The sequence below is a fragment of the Oryctolagus cuniculus genome, chromosome 11 (assembly GCF_051225735.1).
Source record: "Oryctolagus cuniculus isolate XC-2025 breed Fujian yellow rabbit chromosome 11, ASM5122573v1, whole genome shotgun sequence".
Taxonomy (NCBI): Eukaryota; Metazoa; Chordata; class Mammalia; order Lagomorpha; family Leporidae; genus Oryctolagus; species Oryctolagus cuniculus.
The window spans coordinates 38,263,192-38,282,506 of record NC_142877.1 but is presented as its reverse complement, the minus strand read 5'-3'; the positions used below and the strand labels follow the sequence as shown (position 1 = coordinate 38,282,506).

The 19,315-nt window shown below is 40.5% G+C and overlaps 1 protein-coding gene across 14 annotated transcripts in view; it reads left to right on the top strand.

The window, feature by feature from the left end:
* The window catches only part of TASP1 (taspase 1), a 361,007-nt gene that overhangs the window by 243,660 nt on the left and 98,032 nt on the right, over positions 1-19,315 (top strand). For 10 of the 14 annotated variants that reach the window (XR_011380008.2, XM_070052099.2, XM_070052098.2 and 7 more), the window contains one exon: positions 7,362-8,351. The exons of the other annotated variants lie outside the window; for them this stretch is intronic. Coding sequence is in view for 9 of the 10 variants with exons in the window: in XM_070052098.2 (XP_069908199.1) it covers positions 7,362-7,454 (93 nt within the window). In the remaining variant the exon portion in view is untranslated. Of the gene's footprint in view, positions 1-7,361; positions 8,352-19,315 lie in introns of those variants that run through there. 14 annotated transcript variants of the gene reach the window in all.

The window sequence follows — 19,315 nt, the reverse complement described above, 5'->3', positions numbered from 1 at the left end:
TGTCAGTAGGCATGGTAAAAGAAGGAGCTAAAGTGGCCATGAGACTGGAGCAACATGCTGTTCTCATCAGACAGCATTTTAATCTTATTTTAAGGTTCCCTGGACATGATCTTTATACGTGAGAACAACAGAAAGTTGTTCCCTTTATATAGTCATGTTTCAGTGCTAACAATGAAATTTGCTATAATGCTGTCTTTGTGTTTTGTCCACATTTACCATTGGATCTTTTATGGCATCTTTGTTTAAATATGGAAAATGAAGTAAGGGGTGGCATATGGTAAAATGACTAGCATATGGTATTAATTCCTCATTCTGTTGATATTTTTAATTGTGAGGTTGAGTTTGGGAATTATATCTTCAAGTTTCTCTTGCCTGTTTATTACTTTTAATTTAAGACTGTGATGATTCTATGTAAATGCCTGTTTTTAGATCCATTAACTTGCATGCAAAAGCTAAATAAAGTCAGTGTCAGAGAGTTTTCAAACTTGGAGACCCTGTTCTAGAGATAATCCAACTCGGAGTCCTCATTTTATGCACACTGCCCAATATCACACAGGTGAAGGGAAAAGCACTGGGTCTTTTGACCTTTAGTTAATGGGGTTTTATCCTATGAAATTTACTCACTGTTCCTCACTGTATTAAGAAGGCTCATGTGAACCTGTCAACTAGTTGAGTATATCTGCTTTCAGGATGAGGTCTGAAGACCAAGTTATTTTTACAGCAGTTAATTACATTCCAAAGTTTAATTGCTGCACACAAAGAATGCCCAGGATATACTCATTCACAAGTTGTGTCTCCTTGAAAGACAGCTCTTGCATGTGGTGGACAAGGGACTTCTGGGAAACTGATGGTGCGTAGCAGCATCTCCCTATTCAATTCATTAACAGAAAAATAAAGCCCACAATAGAAACAAGATAATAAAAAGCTAACCAGACACACTTCCCCAGCCCTTCTCTCTCCGATCATTCATTTAAGGTCTGTCATGTTTGTGCTAGGTAAAGAAAGCTGAGAGTATTACCATGTCTATTCAGAATTCACTATGTAAGGATATAAGGTGTGCTCAGCTCACAGTTCCAAATTTTATACTGCCCTAGTAGCATGGTAATAAATAGAAGAGAAGCTTAACCTTTTAAATGAGTTTTGATTCTATAAAACACACACACACAATTCCAGATTATATTAAGAAAGTTCATATGATACTGTCAGTGCATGAAAAATGCAATCTATCAAGGACCCAACAATTTGAAAAAGATTAAGAAAAGGAAAATGCCCACACAAACAAGTTTGCCTTAGTGCTTTCCATATTCCTCCCAGCATAGAATTCATCAAAATTTCATTAATGCAGCATAACACAACAGATAAGCCCAGCATACAGCCTGCACTTGACCACTTGAAGGCTGATATCTTCAATAATATCTCTCTGGAAGAGGAGAATATACATGCTGAGTGCAATGATTGGATAAATGAGCAGATCATGTCAGATCACATTGCTCCTACTTTTTTTTTTTAATCAGTTTTGGGAAACACATAGGCTTTGTTCTAGAGATTTGAAGTCTGCCACTTCAAAATCTTCTTGACTGTTTAGTTTATACAAATGTCTTCTAAAATTTACAGCTAACCTAAAAGCTATAATCCAAAACTATAAAAAAGTAAGAACTAGCAAATATCTACTTTGCAGTTTTCTCTTTCAAGTCCCACTCTCACCTCCCATTTTAAAAAAATCCATTATTCACTTAACAAACATACATATACCAGGTATAGGCCATTTGTTGACATTCAGGGAAGACAACAGTGAACAAGCAGGCTAATGTCCCTGTCCTCAGGGAGCTTGTGTTCCTCCAGAAGACAGGCAATGAATAAAATAAACAGAATAGCCCAGTGATTTGGTGAAACTAAGCTTATATGCAGTGTTGAAGGGTGGTGATAATGAAATGCAGGGCAGGGTAGACATTTCTGAGAAAGTAGATTTTGAGTAAAGATCTGGCAGGACTGAGTGAGTGAGCCACACTGACATTGGAAGGAAGAACTTTTTGTAGGGAGAGTACATAGTGGCCTTGAGGTAGGAATGTGGTGCATGGGTGAGGAATGGTAAGGAGGCAAATGGAAAGGGAGAGGAATGAATGAATGAAGGAGAGAGCAGAAAATATTTTGGTCCATGCCTCTGCACTTAGCTGTATGACTTACTGGGGGGCCTTGTCGGCTTCAGTTCTCTGTTGCTTTAAGACCTCTGTCTGTTGTGATCTGAATTGTGTCTTCCCAGATTCATATCCATGCTTTTGTTAATGGGTTTTCCAACTGTTTCATAAGGTTATATGTGTCTTCCCCAAGACATTACAATGTTATGAGAAGGTAATTTGCCAATATTCTACCCTTTTGGTTTTCTCTATGGCACCCAAGCTTGTTGAATTAATTATTTTTTAGCCTTCGGTTAGTGTTATAGCATGCTGGTACATGCAAGCCCTCACCAGTTAGTAAATCTCAGCAGTTCCTTTTTATCAGTAGTGGTAAAACAGCAGCATCAAAAATGCTCATATGAAAATGAACATTATCTTCTGCCTTACCTTTTGGCATGCAACTAAATTTTCATGAAAATAATTAATTCTATTTTTACAGATGACCAAACTTTTCAGATAGAATTTATCAGTTTTGGGATATCCTGTAAACTCTAATAGCAGTTTGCTGCACAATATTTTGTGTTATGTCTGTGGTTTTCTTTTCCAACAGTAGTCTCTAACACTTATGGAGACATGTTTTCTTTGCATGCCCTGTCACATATAGTCCTTATCAACTTTATGATAAATAGTATTATTATTCTCACTTTTAGATATGGAGGCCTAAACGATGGTTAGTAAGTAACTAGCTGGGATCACACAACCTGTAAGCTTAGAGGCTTATATTGAACCAGTATTGTTTATGATACCAGGAGCTGCTGTGATAAGCAACCCCCTAAATATAGAGTTGCTCAGATACTATAAAAGTGTGTTTCTCACTGGCAAAAGGCTCTCCTTTTGGGGTCCCAGACTCATTCCATCTCACAGGCCTCAAGATTATCAGAAAAAGAAAGTAGAGATTGATCCAAAGGAAGATCTTCTGCCAGTCTTGTGGGAATGCCTATCACCCTAGATCCCTGGAGCAATTTCACTCATATAGGTACACCTGACTAAAAGAAGCCTGGGCAGTGTAGTTTTGCTTTTGTTCAGGAAGTAGAAGATAAGACCTAGAACCCCAGACATTCTAATTCTGCAATCCCTGCTTACAGTTACTGTGATGCCTGTGCAGATTAGCTTTAGAATATGTTGTATGCTTTATGTACTTGTTTAGCCATTGGTTGATGAGAACATCTCCACTCTGTTTGGAAATGCTATTTCTTTTTGTTGTTGTTGTTAAAGATTTTTTTTTTTAATTTATTTGATAGACAGAGTTACAGAGAGGGGAGAGACAGAGAGAGAGAGGTCTTCCATTCACTGGTTTACTCCCCAAATGACCAGAATGACCAGATTAGGCTGGTCGGAATCCAGGAGCTTCTTCCAGGTCTCCCATGTGGGTGTAGGGGCCCAAGCTTTGCCAGGGCATCAGTGTGGAGCTGGATTGGAAATGCAGCAGCCAGGACTTGAACTGGACTCCGTATGGGATGCCAGCACCACAGAGGAAGGCTTAACCTAGTATCTCACAGCACTGGCCCCTTGAAGTGCTGTTTCATAAGTCTGTCTGCTGGTAGGTGTTTTGCCATGATCATTTGTTCTATTTGTGAATGTGTGCATTGCTTTGACTCTAGTATTTGCTTCAAGCTCTCTAAAAGAAATTTTTTTTTTTTTTAGAAAAGAAACCCAAACCCTCAGAATTAGGAAACCAGTGAGCAAGATATTTCCAAGAGCCCTTTTTAGATTGTTTCTGTCTCGATTTTGTTTTTCTGACTCCACCAAAGTAGGATAATGACTTGTTTAAGAGAATCTTCCCTTGACTGTTGTAGAAGATGTTGATCAAATCTCCTAAGATGGTTGTAGGTTGAGTAGAGAGGCAGCGGCTTAAAATATAACCACTAAATAAAGGCTTTGAGACTTTTAAAATTAAATTGTGTGCTTGTGGTTTTTCTAGAAACCACACAAGAGTAGTCACTATGGTGGTCTTAGAAGATGTTCAAATGAGAGTGTAAGTGATAGGAAATCTCAGCTGCTACTTAGATTGTGATTAGCATAGGAAGGAATTATGTAACTTTTAAATATCTTTTTCTTTAACTTTCTTGTTTTGAAATCTTCAAGCTAAATGTACTTGGTTTTTTAAAGCGATAAAGTCATAAGAGTATTGGCTTTATAAAGACAGTTTACTTTACAAGCTGGTAGTTTTTCAGAAGTGTTAACCTCAAGGGTCCTGCCTGTATTGCTCAGGGAATTAGCGAGAAAGCAGAGAATTTCAGCTACAAGGCCACTTTTTCGTTCTGGAGGAAGTCCTGGAAGAGCTGCCCAGATCATGCTCTTCTGGCTGCTGTTCCTAGCACCACGGTGGTGCTACCCCGTGAGATGAACAGATGCCTGCCACTTCCTAAAGAGGCTTCTGGGGTCACTACGTCCATCACCACCAATTTCTGTTGGGTTGTGACAGGCTCTAGTGCAAGAACTGAGTGATCCTTTGATATTCTGTCTCCTGGAGGTATGACTGTCAGACGTGATCTCTCTTTGGCTTGGACCCAGCCATAATTCTGGAAACGTAATGGATTGTTCACACAGTGAACATTGTGTGCTCTGGGAACCTAGAAGAAATTGCCTTCTTTGGGCAGCCCCATGTGTAGAACCAAGTTAAGAGTGTTCTCCTGAGCCTGGTGTTGTGCACTAATGGGTTAAGATGATGAAAAACCTAAAGGTGTTCTTGAGGGCCCAGTGTGCGACCCCTCATCTCAGCATCCACTTGCTTAAAACAACATTAATTATTGTGAGGAGCCGATCATTATAAGAACAGTCCTGCTTCTGTTACTAAAGTTGAAGAGAAGAAAGTGTTCTTGAATCTCTGCATTTCTTTTTCCCCTGTCTTGATAAATACTGATCTATTGTTTGCTAACATAAGATTGTATAACTATTCTAATAAAGAAATAAATTCTATTTTTTTGGTCCTATGGCATAAAACATTTTGCTCACTTAAAGCAAAATTATGAAATAGAAAAAACCAAGAAGAATCTTATTATGGCAAATTAGTCTGATTGTCTTTTTAACCAAACTGGTCACTTGAGATAATTTCTATATTTCTATGCACACAAGCATAGTCCTGAAATGTGTGCTTCAGTCACTTATCCACTCAGCAAACATTTCCTGAGTGTGCCTCCATCAAGTTCTTTGACAGATATAGGGGGTATTGAGGTGTAAGGCAAGTTCCTGCCTCTGAGTGAGTTTCAGTTATAGTGACCTAAACACTCAAAAATAAACCAAAACCATGAGTTATACTGCTGAGAAATGCTCAGATGGGTGCTATTGAATCCAAGGGAGCTTCAAGGTTAAATGGGTGACTTAATCAAGATCTTTGCTTCAGAAACAGCCCATATATATATATATATATATATATATATATATTCCTTCATATATATATATATATGAAGGAATCACAGTAAAGGAGGTGCACACAGCAAGGAATGAACAGAGATTATCCAAAATGGATATGGCTGCTGTTTGTTTCATATATCATTTTCAGGCATTATTCTCATTAGTTCCCACTGATGGTAGAAGTGGTTTGCTAATTAAATAGTTGTGAAAGCATCTTAAGTTCTTCTGCTTAAGAGTGTCTACCCTCAAACTAGAAGTCGTTACCTAATAGCCCATCTAAAACATACACTTCTTCATTTTTAGTTGCATAAAAGGCTATCAGGAAAAGCACCTGGCTCCTGGCTTCAGATCAGCGCGATGTGCTGGCCACAGCGCGCTGGCCACAGCGGCCATTGGAGGGTGAACCAACAGCAAAAGGAAGACCTTTCTCTCTGTCTCTCTCTCACTGTCCACTCTGCCTGTCAAAAAAAAGAAAGGCTATCAATGCTATCTTAGATTGGCTAACTCACCAGCTGCATCTAACAACCTCAATCCATGGGTTTGAACTCACAGGGCGCAGTCCTTAGGAAAAGCTTGTTTAGAGAAATAGAATTAGAGAGGATTAACTGAAGGTTGTGTAGTCCCTATGTTCTTACAGACTTCCAATATTTATCCCTAGATTAAACCAGATAAACCCCCATACCAAAAAAAAAAAAAAAAAGGAATTACTGGCTGACAGCATCCTGGCTCCTTATGGATTAGCATTTACTGTCTTCCACTTGCGCTTCTGGCCCCAGCCTCTTTAGAGTGGTGTCGTAATACTCAGCTCTACAAGACTCCGTGTTGTGTAGCTGGTTCTGCGTGAAGAACTACAAGAATAATGGCTGCCTGGCCAAAGCTCCAGGAATGATTGGTCTCTGAGCAGTTGGTTTGCTATGATCCTGTGCACCACATCAGCCACCTACCTGATCCTGGCTACCAGAGGATGGAGAGACAGGGCAACAGTCTTCTTCCAGTCTTCCAGGGTTGGTACTGAACTCTTAGGCTAGTATTTTTTTTTTTATTTTAAGATTTTATTTGAGTGGTAGAGTTACAGATAGCGAGAGGGAGAGACAGAGAGAAAGGTCTTCCATCCACTGGTTCATTCCCTAAGTGGCCGCAGTGGCCAGAGCTGGGCCAATCTGAAGCCAGGAGCCAGTAGCTTCTTCCGGGTCTTCCAAACAGGTGCAGGGGCCTAAGTGCTTTGGCCATCTTCTACTGCTTTCCCAGTCCTTAGAAGAGAGCTGGATCAGAAGAGGAACAGCTGGGACTCAAACTGACACCCATATGGGATGCGGGCATCGCAGACAGAGTTTTAACCTACTGCACCACAGCATTATCCCTAGGCTAGATTTTGTGTTAGCCTTACACCTGCGCTCATTTTATAAATTCTTATTTTTCCTTTTTCTCACTTCTTCACTTTAGGAAATTGAAATGTGAATTTCTGTAAGCTACTTAAATCCCTTAAGGATTAAATAGACATGAATTAAATATTCTCAGTTGCTTTGAATATTTATAGGACAACATGTAGATAAATTTTTCGTTTTCAGATGACTGGAATATGCTCAATATTCACATTGAAAACCATTACCATTTTGTATACTAGTGCTATGCCAGGCATCTGGCAGCTGCTCATAAAAGGTCCTGGAGCCATGTGAACAGATAGGATCTTTCCATACCCAACTGTTACCTTCCTCACATTCTGTGGATGCTCAGAAGTCAAGTAACAATGTGATGCACTACTGTTTCCGCCACCTTTCTTGGACATGGGAGGACACCGCTGGCACCTCTGATGTTCTCCTGTCTCCTCTGCAGACTCACATTTCAAGACTCCCTCCCGGTGCAGTGGCAGGACAGTCGGTGGCCATCGAAGGTGGGGTTTGCCGCCTGGAAAGCCCAGTGAACTGACTGCTCAGGCTGAGAAGGAAGCAACCGAAAGCCGTTTCAGAACCTGAGCTTTTGGGGTTTTTAACTGAAGTGGGGTGTTTTATCTTCGTTATTTTATAATTCCGATAGCAACCTCGTGTTCCGCTCGAGACACAAGTGCTGCTGTAGTTCACGCTTAGTGACGCATGGGCCTCTAGCAGGTGAGCGGGAATGTGTGTGTGTGTGTATGTGTGTGCAGTGTGTGTACTTGCTTCTCCCCTGATGAAATAGAGACTCCTCATTGTGTAACCTAAGACCAGGAATGATAAAATTGTCTTTACAAAATATGTGCTTTAACTGTTTACAAGTAAAATCTGAAATTGCAGAAAACTTTTTTTATTTCATAAAGAGGTACCAACTGTCTTTGATGTAATGTGTCTGAAATGAAGAGTAAACCTACTTGTTTAAATGATTTGACAGTGGTAGTGCTCCATTTAAAAGCAGTAATAAGTAATAAGGTGTTTTTATTTGTTAACCAGTTTAAGTGGAGCCAGTGGTAACTTAAACTGTTCTCATCCCTCATATGGGGCATTTTTCTTTAACAAAGAATGGTTTCAGTGAAACAATCTAGCAGAGAATTAAGCTCAGAATGTTTTTAAATAATAGTCTTATTGATAAAGTTTGTACTTCTTTCCTCGAGCTTTTCTAAGCTTAAATATTGCATAGTTATGAGCTATATGTACTATATTATGAATGAATATGTAAAGAGAACATACAGTAATGCACAGTCCTTAATTTGTGTATAATGGAATGCTGTTTACAATGTAACACTGTAAATAAGAAAGCAAAGTTTATGAGAAAATTCAATATTACCTTTGTTTCTTGTTTAAATATATTTTTAAGATAAAGGCACAAAAATAAAAGAAGCATATTACTGGGTATAGAGTGTGACTTCTGTTCTCAGACTAATAAATTATCTTTTGAATCCTAGGTCATTGACTTTCTTTTAAAATTTTTTTGAAAAGACTTCTTCTAGAAATCTTGCCATTAATCCATTTCGCTGTTCTGATGATTCAAAATCCAGTCTTATATCCAGACAGGAGCAAGATGAAAGTTGAACTTAGTACACGATTGAATGGTCAATTTGGAAATCCCAAACATTTCAATTTCAATCTGATAAAAGTAACAAAAGAAAGAAGTAAGAATATTTTGTTTGGAAAAATTGTGGTGGTTGCTAAAAGCTGGATGGTTTCAGTAGATAAATTGGTTCTAAATGCTATATTTAGGGACTCTGGAGCCACATAAGAAAACCAAGACTTTCCTTTTGATTTTTTTTATGTAAGAAGTGGTTATCAAGAAGATACTAAAGATAGACTTACTTGGGGGGAAGAAGTTCCCCTGCACCATATAATCATGGCTCTGGGCAGTAACTGATAAAGCACCATATGAAATTATACACTTGACATTGATGTATGACCAAATTATAAAGGAAAAGCAACCAAAATGGAGTGGGTGTAAATATGAATGATTTGAGAGTTGCTGATTTATATTCCTCCTACAGGCAATTACATTTCTCTCGCGGTGTCTTGTAGACAGGTTGGTGCCATGGTATCTGTTTCTCATTCCTAATGAGACTGAAAACTTAGGAAGAGATGGGCTGGCTGATGGGGAGACTTTGGCTTCAAAAACTTTCAAAGACTTGTTACCTGTCGGCAGGGTTTCTTCAGGAACTGGACTGGATCATATAAAACTATCAGGACACTTCGGAGTCTGAAAATACTCTGACCTATTTCACCAGGAATGCCATCTCTTTCATCTCCTTTTGATTTTATTCCATTCATGTTTAAAAGTTTGAGCTTGTTAAAGATGACTTTTATGAAGAGTTTAAAAACTGGTCAGTATAAAAGCACAGCCACTCTAAGTACAGCTTGGCAAGACTTTATTCTCCAAATTTCTAAATACCTTTTTGTTTGTTTGAGAAGTATCGTGAAGCCAAGAGGCAAAAGAACAAACAACAACAACCGTGATGATATTTAGAATCGTGGAGATTAAAATGCAATGAATTATATAAGTTCCTCCATCGTAAGATCAGATGTTAAAGATCAGATACTGCAACCAGAGGATACTACTGATGGATGTAAAATCAACTTCATTTTACTCAAAAGTAGGAGATGTAGAAACGGGTAGGAAGATAATCGTCTTCTCTGTTTGGCTTATATCACCAAGATTCTGTATCTGTATTATAAGGTTCCCCCCTTTTAACATGGTTGATGCTATCTGTATGGCTACATTTGATTGCTTTTTTGTTGTTTTTTTTAAATAAATACTTAATTCATATTTAATATTTTAAATAAATAAATGTTTATTTATTTGCAAGGCAGAGTTACCAAGAGAGAGGGGTAAGATAGAGAGATCTTCCACCCACTGTTTCACTCCACAAATGTCCGCAATGGCCAGAGCTGGGCCATTCCGAAGCCAGGAGCAAGCAGCTTCTAGGCCTCTGGCATGGGTACAGGGGTCCAAGTACTTGTCCCATCTTCCACAGCTTTCCCAGACACATTTGCAGGAAGCTGGATCAGAAGTGGAGCAGCCAGGACTTGAACCAGCACCTGTGTGGGATGCTGGTGCTGCAAATGGTGGCTTAACCTGCTACGCCACAGTACTGGCCCCTTGATTGCTTTTTTAAGAGCTGAGATTGGGTATCTGTTCTCGTGAGTATAATTAAGCCTGTTCTGGATTCTTTACTCTTCCCCAGCTCTAGGTTTAGAAACAGGACATCTTCAGGGCTTTGTGAGGAAGCAGGGGGTATGTATTGTCCTTCAAGGCACATGTAGTGCTTTTGCTGACCAAGGACACACGGTTGCCTGGTCAAGGCTTTGTTGTTAGCACTTTGTCTCTTTTATTAGCTCTGCCGCTTCTACCTACCCTTGGTGTATCTGCCTGTGACAGACCCTTTCTTGTCTTTTAATTGCCACTTCTAAATGTAAATTTGAATTCAGATCTCAACATCTGTTATGATTGTATACAAAATGTATAGATGAGCCCTAAATGTTTTGTATTTGGTAAAGTGAATGAATGTTGGTTTATGTGTTTGGGAACATCTCTTTGTGCTACTTAAACACATTTTTGCCTAATTCCTAGTTCTGTTCTGTATTTGAGAGTGATAACATTGCATACCAGTTCCCTGAAGATAATCAGAATTACTCTGGATTGAGGGAGAGAGTGAAGAAGGGATGATCTGGAGAAGCACTGGCTTTATTCTGAATTTGGAATTGTGTTGTGCAGTCTCTTAAAATTAAAAAAAAAATTATTTATGAGGCAGAGAGATACACACACACACACACACGAAAGAGAGAGGGAGATATCATCCAGAAGTTCATTCCCCACACGCCCACAACACTGGGCCAAAGCCAGGAGCTGAGAACTCAATTCACTCTCAATGCAAAAGTAATCCATGCTTTTGAAAAATTGGAATATACATGAAAAAAAATTAACTCTTTCCAGAACTATGGAAAGCTGCTCAGATCAGAGTGATTTCAACATTGAAAGCTGCTCTGTTTCTGTGCACCATGAGGTGAAAGTGCTGAAAATCAGTACTTCTGTGAATCAGCTCCACACAAAGGAAGAAGAGAAATTGGCGAGCAAAGAGACTCGCTCCCTTGTACTTGGGTGGGAACATCCGAAGGTATATGTTTTACACTGTTTATCAGAGATTTCACTCCGGAGTTCAGATATGCTGTCCCCTGAGGTGGCTGGTTATTACTACGCCTTGTAGAGGCCTTCTTCCCTTTCTTTTACCCTTCTCAATTCCTCTGTCTTTATTTCCTGGACTGACCTCCCAGATGAACTGCTTGCGCTGAACTCCTTGTTTTGGTTGGTTATGGGGGTACTTAAGTGGAATTCCACGTAGTATTGGCCATAAAGCTCTGGTGAGCTCGCCAATCTGTGTACCCTACTGGGGCCTGTCCTCCTCTGACAGGCTCCTGGTGAACCATTTTCAGTGGTAACATCTGATTGTGCTTTTCCCCAAGTGGTAAGGCTGAATCTGCCACAGAAGTCTGTGACGTTTACAACCAACTCAAGGTTAACAGGCACCAGACTGCTGGAAGAGACCAGAAAAAAGCACATCGTGACTTTAAGAGATTTGAAGAGACTGAAAGAGTGCGTGGCAGTGTCCCATGTCACAAACAGCACCGGGATGCCCATCTCCACAATGCCATCTCAAGCCTGGGCGTCCATAACATAAGTGTATCACGACTAACTTTTTAAAATGCATCCCAGCATTTTTCTTAAAACCAAATGTGTATAAATTCAAACACATCAACTGTATTCTAAATAAATTCTGTCAACATTAAAACATCGAGTTGCTTTGTGCTATGAAGCCCTCTCCCTGCACAACTGAAGATCTCAGTGGTTAGTCCTGAGTGGAAGACCTCCATAGGAAGTCTAGACGGTAGCCGCTTCTCTCTCCCAAGAAATTAACTGGCCCAAGAAAAGCTGGAGCCCACAGGAAATGAACCCCTCTGTGTATGGTTAATTTGTTTTACTTTGGTTCTATTCTTAACTTTCCCAGAAGCTGATTAACCAGGGGAAGGAGGTATGGGTGAGTGAATGGAATGAACTATAAGTGGGAATGAATGGCAGCTTGGCAACATAAAATTAATCCTTGTATATTAATATTTGTTCTGGAACATTAAGAATTTTTAAGGAATACACTGCCTTTCCCCAACACTTCATTTGGGTTCAAGTCCACAGTTAGTCCAGATGTCTATGATCAGATGTCTATGATCACAGGCCGACCAAATTGACCAGGCAGTTTTTCATTTCCACACGCTGCTGTCTTGAAAGTGTATGGCCACAGGAAGGATTAAATCTAAAATTGGCAAGGGCTGCTCTCCAAGGCGACACACTCAGCTTCCAGAACACCAGCAGCCAAGCCCAAGGTGGTTCACCGTGACCAGTTGTGGAAAGCTGGGAAGGGAAAGTGAGCTCAGTGGTTTCTCCTTTACGTGGTGCAACCACCAAAGCCCTGAAATCACAGTGTGCAAAACCAGAAACACTGAGGAGGGTTTCTCTGCCTTGAACTGCCAGGGAATTTCTCTGATTGTCAACAGAGCTTCAGAAGCTGGAAAGAAAAATGTCATAACAATTCTTTTAAACTCTGCTGTCACTATTATGTTGTACTTCCAAAGAATTACCCTTATGAGGTGACAGGCAAGTCACTCTGATCTGACTATTACAGACTGCATAAATAAGATGAAATGTTACACTGTACTCCATAAATACATGCAATTACTGTGTGTCGGTTAAATATATATATATATACATATATATATAACTAGATTCACAATTTTTAGCTAATAAGCTATTAAGAAAGCATTGTTTTCACTTCTAAGCAATGTGTTGGAAAATATATTTTAATAGAGGAAAACAAATATATTAGTCCTGTCCTTAGAATCCAAATGAAAGCAAAACATTTAAAGAACTAAGTGACTCCTAAAATGGCTTTTTTTCTGGCCTTGGATAACCTAGTAATAGAGGATGTCCTCTAATAGATTAAGACTGACATGTTCTCTTTTCCATGTATAAGGAGTAAGATTTTAATTTTCCCACCCAAGTTCTTCCCCTAAACCTCTTGACTAGCTCTCTTCACATCTGGTTAATGATAACTCCACCCTTCTGAGTGCTGTGGCCAAAACTTGAGGTCATCTGTTTCGTGTATTTATGGCTCAGTCACAAATCAGCCCAAACCTTAGTGGCTTCAACAACTACTTTAGTTGCCCGTAGTTCTGTGAACTGCTCAGGCTTCCCTCCGTGGTTTTTCTGCTGCCCTTGCTGGTAGACACTGATGTGCTGTGCTTGGCTGGAAGGTGAGCTGGGGGCTGGGCTCAGCGGGGACACAGGGATGTCTGAGCTCCCTTCTTTCTCCATGTAGTCTCCACATGTGTGTAGAGGCCATCTCTACACATGCAGCTTAAGGCCCTTAGGAGCACAAAAACAAAAGCTGCTGGCCTTTTTAAGATTTCCATTGAGACTGGTCTGTCATCACTTTTACCACATTTAATGCTAAGTCACCTGGTTCAGCCCAGATTCAAGAGGAGGGGACTGCATAAGGCCATTCATATCAGAGGCAAGACTTGTTGGGGGCCGCTAATCTGACATCTGTGGATCTTTACTTTTTTCTCTTGCCCTACAACAAACCCAACAACAGATCCCACTGGCTCGCCTTCAAAGTGTATCCTGATTTTAACAGTGGCTTGCCACCATCTAGATAGTCTTTGACCTGAGTTCTTACAATATGCTCTTCTCTATTCTACCTGTTTCCACTCTCGCCCTGACAGGCAGTCATCCACTGGCAGCCTGCAGGAGTAAACTCATGGCATCCCTCTGCTCCAAGCCTTCTGGCACACCTTACAGGCCTTGGGACGGGCTCCCCCTTGTTTTCTGACGCATGCCCTACTCTTTGCCTTGCCCAGGCTGCTGCAGCCATCCTTGCTTCCTTGCTGTTTCTGTGCAGCCCAGACATCCTCCCGTCTCAGAACCATTACATGTGCTTTCGCCTCCCTCCTTGGAAAGCACTTCTCCATGGGCTTGCTCCTTCCTCATCTCCTCAACTCTTTACGTGAATGATACCTTCCTAGTAAGTCTGTCCCTGTGTATCCGCCTCACCACAATCCTCCCAGCACTCCAGAGCCCCCTTCTGCTGTATTTTTTCCCTGGAACTTAGCATTTCCTAATCTACCGTAGGTCTGAGAACATTACTCTGGTGTAAGTGCCTCCATTTCAAAGTAAGCTCCTGAAAACGGGTTTCTGTGTCATTCAGTCAGTACCTGCAGCCGGGTCTCCTGGGTGCTTGGCACTGAGTTGTCCCTCAATAAATGTCTGCTCGCCGCAGAAATGAAGGTTCCTCATGGTGACGTGGAAGAGACAGTGTGAAGGTGTGTATCAGTTTCTTGTTGCTGACATAACAAATTACTATGAATTCATCAGCTTAGGACAACACAAATTTATATCTCACAGTTCTGCAAGTCTGCAGTCTGGAAGGCCTGCTTGGTTTCTCTGCCCTAGCTCCCACAAGCCAAAGTCAAAATCAAAATCAAGGGGTTGACGGGGCTGCATTCCTTTTGGGAAGCACTAGGGGAGGATTTGTTTCCAAATCATTCACATTGGTAGATATGCAGTTCTGTAAGGTTGTAGGGCTGAGATCCCCATCTCCCTGCGGGCTGTGCTAAGGGTTATTTTAAGCTTTGAACTACATTCCTTGGCTCCTGGTCCTTTTCTCCACTCCATCTGTAAAATCAGGAGTGCCTCGATAGAGGCATTCTGATGCTCCGTGTCTCTGACTCATCTCCTTGTGCCTCATCTTTCCTATTCATGTCTTCTGATTACAGTACTAGAAAAGGTTCTTCATTTTGAAAGGCTCTTGTGGTTATATTGGACCCATCTGCAAAACCCAAGCTAATCTCCCTGTTTCAGCGTCTATAACCTTCATCGCATATGCAAAGCATCTTTTGCATGTAAGCAACATATTCACAAGTTCTGGAAATCAGAGAAAGGGCATCTTTGAGTTCCTTTATTCCTCCCTTCAGGAGCAGTGGCAGTTCAATGAACTGAGGGCAGGATATCAGGTGCTGGCCCTGGTCCTACTACTAACTTCCCCCATGGCCTTGAATAAGTCCCCCTTTCTAGGGTCATGTTTCCACATGTGACAAATGAAGAGTATTGGGTTAGATCAAAAATTCTTTAAAAAAAAAATACGGTTCCCTTAAAAAAATACGAGTCTGGGCCAGCGCCATGGCTCACTTGGCTAATCCTCCACCTGCTGTGCTGGCACCCTGGGTTCTAGTCCCAGTTTGGGCTCTGGGTACTAGTCCTGGTTGCTCCTCTTCCAGTCCAGCTCTCTGGTGTGGCCCGGGAGGGCAGCGGAGGAGGATTGCCCAAGTGCTTGGGTCCCTGTACCCGCATGGGAGACTGGGAGGAAGCACCCGGCTCCTGGCTTCAGATCGGCGCAACGCCGGCCATAGTGGCCATTAGGGGAGTGAACCAGCGGAAGGAAGACCTTTCCCTCTGTCTCTCTCTCACTGTCTATAACCTTTCTCTCTCTCTCTCTCTCTAACTCTGCCTGGCAAAGAAAAAAGAAGAGAAAAAAAATATGGGGTCTGGTAAAGTGGAGTCCACAGTGAAATGCAGCTAGAATTTTCTGGAGAAGATGCCCTCATTTGTGCCTTCCACCTGCTGTGGGGTGCTCTGTGTTTTGGGTTAAGAAAATGCCTAAAACTTTAATGTACTATTGAACTAGTTACCTCAAATATTGCTGGGACAATTTGGCAATACCTATCAAAATTACATGTTCATTTGCCCTCTAACTCAGCAACATCCTTCTTGGAGTTTATCTTAAAAATATAGTTACATACATTGAGGCCAGCACTGTGGCACAGTGGGTTAAAGCCCCAGCCTGCAGTACTGGCATCCCATATGGGCTCTGGTTCGAGTCCTGACTGCTCCTTTTCTGATCCAGCTCTCTGCCATGGCCTGGGAAAGCAGTAGAAGATGGCCCAAGTCCTTGGGCCCCTGCACCTGCGTGGGAGACTCAGAAGAAGCTCCTGGTTCCTGGCTTCGGATCAGCTCAGCTATGGCCATTGCGGTCATTTGGGGAGTGAACCAGTGGAATGGAAGACCTCTCTCTCTCTGGCTCTACCTCTCTCTCTAACTCTGTCTTTCAAATAAGTAAAAAAAATTTTTTAAGTATATATTTATACACATACAAAAATGATATATATACACGGATATTTGTGGTAGCATATTTGTAGTAGATTATTGAGGATAACCCATACTCATTATATAGTATGGAAATGAACTATTGTTTATTCATGCTGTGGAATAGTATACAGCTGTTCAAAAAGAGGGTGAGGGGCGAGTGTTTGATGTAGAAGTTAAGTTGCCACTTGAGATACCTGCATCCTGCTTGAGACACCTGCCTGGTTCTGATTCTGGCTACTCCACTTTTTATCCAGTTTTGTGCTAATGTGCACCCTGGAAAGTAGCAGTGAGTTCCTGCCACCCACAGTGGAGACCCAGAATGAGTTCTGGGCTCCTGGTTTTGGCCTGGTGCAGTCCCAGCTATTGGGGGTATTTGGTGAGTGAACCAGGGGATGAAAGACCTCTCACTCTCTAGTTCTCCCTTTCTCTGCCTTTCAGATAAGAAAAATTATGTAAAATTTTTTAAAAACAGCGTGAGTCGTCTCTGCTGGCATTGAAAGAGCTTCAGGATGTATTAAGTGGAAAAAGCAAGCAAATATTTGTCTTTAGGATAAGGATTAGGACAAAGGCTAGGCATTTTTAATTAATTGTGCTATGTGAAGTAATTCCTTAATCAAATACAAGGGAAAAAGTTGTCATCTTTAGGGGTCATGATTCTCAGGGATGAGAAATGGAGTGGCAGAAGGGTGGTATGGGAGCAAAGTTGTCAGTGTAACTGACCCCTGTGCTGTAGTGTCGGGAAGGCCTCTTGCTCTTGGATCTGTGTGTAATAGGTGGCCAATGTGGAACATTGGTTTTTAAATTGGCAACTTTATTTTGGCAAGTAAGTGCATTAAAAAGACAAAGCTAGCATAGTTTATCTCTGCCATTTTATTACACTTGATCTTAGCCAAAAGGCCGAGAAGCGATATCTCTGCCATTTTATTAAAGAAAAGTGTATAATTATTTTGAGTATACCTATTTATGGGTGTGATAATTCAATACATGTACTCAATATGTGATGATTAATCAGGTTAGTGAGCATTTCCATTCACTGTGTGATGTTAAACATTTTTAATATATTTATGTATTTATTTATTTAAAAGGCAGAGTGGCAGAGACAGAGACGTTTTATTTGCTGGCTAATTCCCTAGTTGGCCACAATAGCCTAGCCCAGGCCAGGCTGAAGCCAGCTACGGGAACTCCATCCAGGTCTTTCATGTGGATAGCTGGGACTCAAGTACTTGAGACATCATCTGCTGCTTTCCAGGTGTACCAACAGGAAGCTAGGTGAGAAGTAAGTGGCTTGGACTTGAACCAGGAGTCATAAGTGGTGGCTTAAGTTGCTGCACCTTTAAAAAAATGTATTATTTAATTATTTATTTGAAAGGCAGAGTTACAGTGAGAGAGAGAAGGAGAGACAGATATTCTATCCGCTGGTTCATTCCTCAAATGGCCTCAATAACTGGAGCTGTGCTAATCCAAAGTCAGGAGCCAGGAGCTTCTTCTGGGTCTCCCATTAGGCAATTTCCACTGCTTTCCAAGGCACATTAGCAGGGAGCTGTATAGGAAGTGGAGCAGCCAGGACTCATACACCCATATGGGATGCCATCATTGCAGGCAGCAGCTTTACCCTCTGAGCCACAGCACTGGCCCCAGTGCCTTTCTGGTAATATCTATTCTAAGGTGAGGGGACATCTTATTGTGTTTGTTTTTTTTACATTCCCCTGATAGAGGTATTGAACATTTATTCATATGTTTATTGGATATTCATCCTCTTCTGAGAAGTATCTATTCAGATCCTTTGTCATTTCCTAATAATTTTGAATTATTTTTTTTCTATTGCGTTGCTTGAATTAGTTGTATATTCTCGTTATTAATCCTTTATTTTGAGAAAATTATGTAAATATTTTCTCACATTTTGTCAATGTTGTCTTCACTCTGCTGATTATTTTCTTTGTGGTGCAGCAGCTTCTTAGATATAATACCGTTTGTCTATTTTTACTTTGATTGGCTGTGATTTTGGCATCTTATCCAAAAAAATCTTTACCTCCACCATTGTCTTGAGGTGTTTCCTATATGTTTTGATCTAATTTCAAGTCTTACACTTAGGTCCTTGATGCTTTGTGTTGATTTTTCTATATGCTATGAGATGTACGTCCAGTTCTACCAGTGTCAATTATTGAAGACAATTTTCTTTTTCCAGTGTACATTCTTGGCACGTTTTTCAAAAATCACTTGTCTGTACGTATGTGAATTACTTTCTGTGTTCTCTATTCTGTTCCATTGGTTTCTGTGCCAGTACTATGCTGTCTTAATTATGGCTTTGAAGTCAGAAACCGATGCCTCCAGCTTTTCTTTTTTCACTTATGATTGTTCTGGTTATTCTGGTTTTTTTTTCTATTCACATATGAATATTAGAATTTTTTTATTTCTGTAAAGAATGTCATTAGTATTTTGATGAGCCTTGCATTGAATCTGTAGAACGTTTTGAGTAGTATTGTCATTTGAACAATTTAAATTTTTCCAACTCATGAACATGGAATACCTTTCCATTTCTGTGTGTGTGTGTATGTGTGTGTGTCTTCTGTAATTTCTTTCATTAGTATTTTACAGTTTTCACTGTAGAGATCATTGACATCTTTAGTTAAATTTATTCCTAAATATACGTTTTTTGTAACCATCGTGACAGGGATTGCTTTCTTGATTTCTCTTTGAGCAAGTACATTACTCGTATAAAAATGTAACTTTTGTATGTTGATTTTTCTATTATCAAACTTTACTGAATTGATTTATCAATTCTGACAGGTGTTTTGTGGAGTATTTAGGTATTTTTATGTATAAAATTCTGTCATTTGTAAACATAGGTGTTTTGATTCTCTCTTTACCATTTGCATGCCCTTAATTTCTTCCTTGATTAACTGCCCTTGCAAAGATTCCCAATACCATATTGAATAAGAAAGGTGAAAGCTTGAAGCATTTGGGTGAGTTTTAAAATTTGTGTTCAGACCTCATTCTGTCCACTTGGCCCTGCCCAAATCAAATACCTGAGCCAAACTCAGATCTTTTCCAGAGCAAGGAGTGGATCCAGAGTTACTGACCAAGAACTCCCCCTCCACCTTCATGCCTGGGCCATACTTTGCATGTTTTACATTAACATTTCA